This window comes from Notothenia coriiceps, unplaced genomic scaffold, assembly GCF_000735185.1.
Source record: "Notothenia coriiceps isolate Sejong01 unplaced genomic scaffold, NC01 NC01_scaffold00019000, whole genome shotgun sequence".
NCBI lineage: Eukaryota > Metazoa > Chordata > Actinopteri > Perciformes > Nototheniidae > Notothenia > Notothenia coriiceps.
In genome coordinates, this window is record NW_011351701.1 from 1510746 (window position 1) to 1516639 (window position 5894).

The window sequence follows — 5894 nt, forward strand, 5'->3', positions numbered from 1 at the left end:
TTTATTGATTCCTCCTTGTCTTAATCTTTAAAGTTGTGAGTGTTACATCGGATCCCACTTGTTTTCATTCAGTGGTAGAAACAGACTTGTGGTGCGTTCCAATGCCCCTGTGAAACGCGCTCACCTCCCTTGTGTGATCTTTGTGCGCCTCCAGTGTAATTCCCCCATGATGGTGAGCTCTGCGTAGTTCTTGAAACGCCCCCGGCTGTTCCTCAGTGATCTCCTTCAGGACTCGGAGAGCCAGAGCCCGGTCGTGTTGCTACAGGAGAAGGACCATTTCAAATAAAAGCATCATACTTAACATCCGTCTCGAGTTACCCTGGAGACGGTAATCACTGTCGTGTCCAACATGATCATATAATCATTGATCAGTTCTCTCACCCGTCTTTGTCTCCCAGCGTCTCCAGCAGCAAGCAAGAAACATGGTTTGAAATGTTCCTCCCAGACCAACCATATCTGTCCTCTCGGGACACTTTGAGGGAGCTCCAGCAGGGTCCCCCTCCTCTCCTCTAGGTCCTCGCCTCTTCTCCTCTTGGCTCGCCCCTCTCCCTATTGCCCCGCCTCTCTCTTACTGGCCAATAGAAAGCTCCTTGCAGAAGATCCACCCACCAGCTCAAGCTGCCTCCGCTGGGGACCCTAAAAGAGAAAGAGGGTTCCCATTAATAAATCGCAAAATACCTTTTACTCATTTTGTGTTGTATTTGTTGCCATTTTGGGGCTTTTATTTTGAAAAACAAGTCTCACATTCTGAACCCGCCGTCATGATATAACGCTTTTATTTTTGAAAAAAAAACAGCTGCTACGTGAGACCAGACCAAAAAGAGGAGGAGGGTCCCATTAATAAACAAAAAAAATACTTTTACTATTGTTATTGTTGCATTTTGGGCTTTTATTTGAAAAACAAGCCTCCATTCTGAGCTTGTTTTAATATGATATAGTAAGCTTTATTTTGAAAACAAACATGAGCTGCTGTAATGGTTATAGGTAATTGCTTAGGCATTTTATTTTGAAAAAAAAGCATCATTCTGAGCTTGCTTTAATAATATTAGTAAGGCTTCTAGGCTTTTATTTTGAAAAACAAGCATCTTCTGAGCTTGCTGCATGATATAGTTAGTTGCTTGTAGGTTTTTATTTTGGAAATACAGCCTCATTCTAAACTGCCTGTAAGGGTACTAGTGGTTCTTGGGTATTTTAATTTTTGGAAAAACCGAGCAATAACCTGGGAAGCTCTTGGGGCTCATCTTGTTTTCCACACACCTCCTGTCTGCTTCCTGCACGAAATATTTGTATACACCGAGCGGTGAAAACATGCATTAAAGGATACATCACTTTTATTTGAAAACCCTAGACCCTTTAACTAATGGGTTCATTTATAAAGCACTTCCAATATTGAAATTCAATCCCGAAAGTGCTACAAGCAGTGAGCCATGAACAGTATAAAACAGCACACAAACACGGTAGAATTAATAAAAGCAATAAAAAACAACAATACAAATAAAATAAAAGGGTGGTAATAAATAAAAGGTCCTAGGGAAGCTCTATTGAACAGATTGTTTGAGGCGGTTTTTTTAAAAGCTTCCAACAGTCCTGTGGGTGGCTCTCAATGTGGGTCGGGGAGTAGCATGTCAACATGGTCCGGCGCCGAAGAAAGTTGGTAGCGGTTGCTTAGCAGCGAGTGGCTAACAGCAACGGGACAGCTGGAAGGCTCTCCCGTTAGTATACCTCACGTCCCGGGAATGATAACAGAGCTTGGGAGTCCGCCTGCCTATCACACCTAGTAGCGGAGAGAGGCAAGCATCAGCCGGAGAGAGGCAAGCAGTCAGCCGGAGAGATTTGGGCGATACAGCGTATCGTCACGACAGCCGTCAAGGTCCAAAACCGTCAATAACACAAGGTTTAGATATAAAAGCACTTGTTAAACAGCTCAAAGTTAGCCATGTAAACTATAGCTTTTAAAAGCAGAACTGAGGCGTAGGAGAAGCGCAAACAAGCAAACAATCAAGCGCCAGCGTCCTCTCCCGTCATACTGTATGTATACCATGCCTGGTTTTATTTTGAAATATACAAACTAAAGTAAGATTTTTAAATGCACTTCTTGACTTTTTTAAATTGGCAGACAGATAATTAACAGAATAAGGTTGGGCAACACCGTCGTCCTCCATCGCTCCGATGCTGTCGCAGTAGTTGAACGGGTTGTAGTCTCTGAGCGGGGGCCGCAGAAGGAGCGTGGGGGGGCCGTGTTCAGCAGGACGTCTTATTGTCCCAGCGTCTGTGCGGCCCCCCCAAAAACCATCAGATTCTGGGACCAATCCCAACCTCCTCCCTGCAGACACCAGAGAGAAATAAAACGCCATTTAATTCTGGGGGAAATTGGGTTTTCTAGTACTAATTCCAATAAAGATAGATAACATTCTTGTGTGCTCCAGCCGTCTCCTTTTGTGGGTTTGTTTGTTCCCTGTCTGTGTTGTTTGTGTGTGCGTGGTGCTGTCACTCCTGGCTCCCCGGCTTTCAACCTCCACTCACCTGTGCAATCAGCTGTGCACCCACTCTCCGACTACACACCATGCTTTCCATCCAAGCCATTTACAACGGCATATCAACGGAGGCTACACAACCTTTCTCCGCCAGATCGTCAAGTATCAGCCGTATCTCGCGTATCCCCTCCGGTACACAGCACCGTAGTGTGGAGTTGCATTAGGTAACGCGAGATACGGCTGATACTTGCACATTAGTTTCTGTTATGGATCAGTATCAACAGTTCTGCCAGTAACGTTACTATATTATCAATGCTACTTTAGTTATAGCCTGATATATGATAGATAACTTCACAATGTTGTGATGTGACGTTAGCTAACATTCTGTAGCTAACGCCGGTCAATCACCAAGATAGCTGCCCAGTTCTCCACTGGTTCTCCTCACACCACAGCTCCATTTCTCTCCGATGGCCGTTATTTTTTCTAATCCTTGGCTGCTCCTGGTCTCTTGGACGCCTAGCAGGCTCATAATTATAATCATATGCATTCAAATATATATTTTCAACCTCTTCTGTGTCAAAACTAGCATTGTGATCCATGTTTATTTATACGTTAGACCGGCCGCTCTCCCCCATGTTACGTCACACGCGGGAGGTCATGTGCGGAGGCTTTTTTATGCGGAAGTGAAAATTTCTTACAAAAACGACGCCAGATGTCACTGTAGTGTATATTTCTGTATATTTAAAAAAAATCTAGTGTATTCATCATTTTCCTACACATTTATTCACAGGTGTCTCTGACCTGCAAGTTGCTCTTTAAGGTTATTCAAACAGTATTGAAACAGTATTTTAAGGGTTATTTAAACTGCATTTTAAGGGTTATCTTAAGGGTTATGTCTGGGCTCCTCCTCCCCACCTTGCCGTCCCTCCGGGGCTCTGTCAGCTCCTCCTGGCTGCGGAAGCTGAAGTTCTGGATGGCCTCAGTGACGCCTCGCAGAGACGAGAAGATCTCCTCAGCGTTCAAGATCTCACTGTCCAGATCCAGCAGGCTGCAGGGAGAGGAGCCGCTTCATTAAAGAGACACTTAACCTTTTAGATACGACGACATGGGTGCCAACAAATCCACACGGAGCAGCAGCCGAACAGAATGATCTACACCTGATGATCGTCTGTTAACACAACGGAGTCCGTCAACAATATACACTGTTCTGTTGGAGCCTGTGAGCGAGCCCTGGGCCTCATGCAGAGAAAGAGTCACAAGTGGTCCAGAGCACTCTTTACAGTATATCTTGTTTTCATACTCCACTATAGCGTTACCTGGGAGAGAGACCCCCCGGGGAGCAGTTTGTGGGGGAGGTGAGGGGGCGAGGGGGGGTCCGGCCTGCAGGGGAACCAGAGGACACCTGCAGAGACAATACAGAGAAACACTGCTTCACACAACCTTTTTAAACACTCTGTGAGGTATTAAATATGTGTTATCATAAATATGAGACTGTGTGTGTGTGTGTGTGTGTGTGTGTGTGTGTGTGTGTGTGTGTGTGTGTGTGTGTGTGTGTGTGTGTGTCCTCACCATGCTGCTCCTCAGGTGGTTGTGTAACAGTCTGGTCGTTCCGTCCTGGAAGGTTTTGGGCAGAGCGCCGAGCAGCATGGTGAACTCAGGAGTGTTCAGCTCAAAGAGACAGATCAGCACCACCTGAGCAGCCTGTAACAAACACACACACACACACACACACACACACACACACACACACACACACACACACACACACACACACACACACACACACACACACACACTAGAGTAAATGTCTGTTGCAGTGTCATGTGAGCGCAGAATTTTAAACATCACAGCATCTTCATTTAAATATGGAAAGTTCAAATGGATCATGATTAATATTTTAGGACACACGCACACACACACACATACAGTGACACACACACACACACACACACACACACACACACACACACACTCGTCTCTCAGGCTTTGTTAGACTCGTCTCTCAGGCTTTGTCAGACTCGTCTCTCAGGCTTTGTTAGACTCGTCTCTCAGGCTTTGTCAGACTCGTCTCTCAGGCTTTGTCAGACTCGTCTCTCAGGCTTTGTCAGACTCGTCTCTCAGGCTTTGTCAGACTCGTCTCTCAGGCTTTGTCAGACTCGTCTCTCAGGCTTTGTTAGACCTGTCTTGTTAGAGGAGTTTTCTCATGCTGTGGTGGAGCTCTACCTGTTTACACCTGTCCTCCAGGTGTGTGTCCCCCACGGTGCTGGGTGGACCTGAGACCTCCCCCCCCCAGCTGTGGAGGTTCTGGGGGTGCCGTGGTAAAAAAAGGTGTGTGAAAAATAAAGAAAGAAACAAAGGATGGCGTGGAAAAGACTAGTAAAATAAAGCCAGCTGCAAAGGAGCCTCCAGACCAGCAGGTTTGAGTCATCTAAGTAAATCTATAAGGGTTCCATTATATAACAATTAGTATCATCCATAAATGGGCCTATTCGTAACAGGGCTTTTCTAAAGTCACCCCACAGCACAGAGTGGTGCAGTGACGCGTCCTAAAACCCGGAAGGAAGCTGCAGGTTCCCTCAACAGGGGTTTTTCAGACACGTCAACTCTTCAGAAATCACCAGTGGGGGCACTGTCGTAGAATAAAACATGATCCGTCTCTTCAATTCAATTCAATTCAAAACCTTTATTTATTCAGGTGAAAACCCATTGAGATCATTGACCTCTTTTTCAATGGTGACCTGCTGAAGTGAAATGTGTCCCAACCACAGACCTTATTTCCAGATATTTCCCAAAATCCTATGGAGAGATCCCATTGGCTCTGAGACGAGGTGAAATGCTAACTCACTTCCGGGTTTTAGGACTCGTCACTGCACCACTCTGTATACACTTGTTTTATTCCATTTAAAGTGGAAATACAAAACTTTTCTATCCTAGCTTTTCTTTGTGGTAAAATTGTTGCCCTGACAACCAGATCCCTTTTGGTTTTAGTTAGGTTTCGTTATTTAACGATCTCATAGTATTTTATTAACTTAATTATTTCCTGTCCTAGTCTCGATGTGTTCCAATGTGTTTTATTGGGAGTATGTTGTGGTCTTATTGTGTATGTCAAAGGTGTAGTTGTACCTTGCGTACGTCGGAGCTCTTGGGCTCCGTGGTCCAGGTGATGATCCGAGAGACGGCGAGTCTAGTTTCGCTGGAGTTAGAGAAGTCTGCGGGATCCATCAGCTGAGAGAGAGCCTGAACGTAGCGCAGGATGGCCACCTTCACCTTCAGGTTGGGGGTCTGCGTCTGATCCACGATGAACCGCATCAGGATGTTGAACTGCGTCTCGTACGGGAACGACTCCCTGCGCGCACACACACACACACACACACACACACACACACACACACACACACACACACACACACACACACAACT

General features: G+C 45.7%; 1 protein-coding gene across 2 annotated transcripts in view; it reads right to left on the reverse strand.

Moving 5' to 3' along the window:
* Positions 1 to 1219: 1219 nt before the first annotated feature.
* The window catches only part of LOC104951579 (CLIP-associating protein 1-B-like), a 5197-nt gene continuing 522 nt past the window's right edge, over positions 1220 to 5894 (reverse strand). Inside the window, exons 2-8 of one of the 2 annotated variants that reach the window (XM_010778265.1) lie at positions 5598 to 5820; positions 4698 to 4778; positions 4044 to 4175; positions 3791 to 3876; positions 3390 to 3522; positions 2150 to 2323; positions 1220 to 1271 (exon numbers count right to left, since the gene is read on the reverse strand). In XM_010778265.1, coding sequence (XP_010776567.1) covers positions 2255 to 2323; positions 3390 to 3522; positions 3791 to 3876; positions 4044 to 4175; positions 4698 to 4778; positions 5598 to 5783 — 687 coding nt within the window. In that variant the 5' untranslated portion in view covers positions 5784 to 5820 and the 3' untranslated portion in view covers positions 1220 to 1271; positions 2150 to 2254. The remainder of the gene's footprint in view (positions 1272 to 2149; positions 2324 to 3389; positions 3523 to 3790; positions 3877 to 4043; positions 4176 to 4697; positions 4779 to 5597; positions 5821 to 5894) is intronic. The other variant, XM_010778266.1, reaches the window with a different exon arrangement.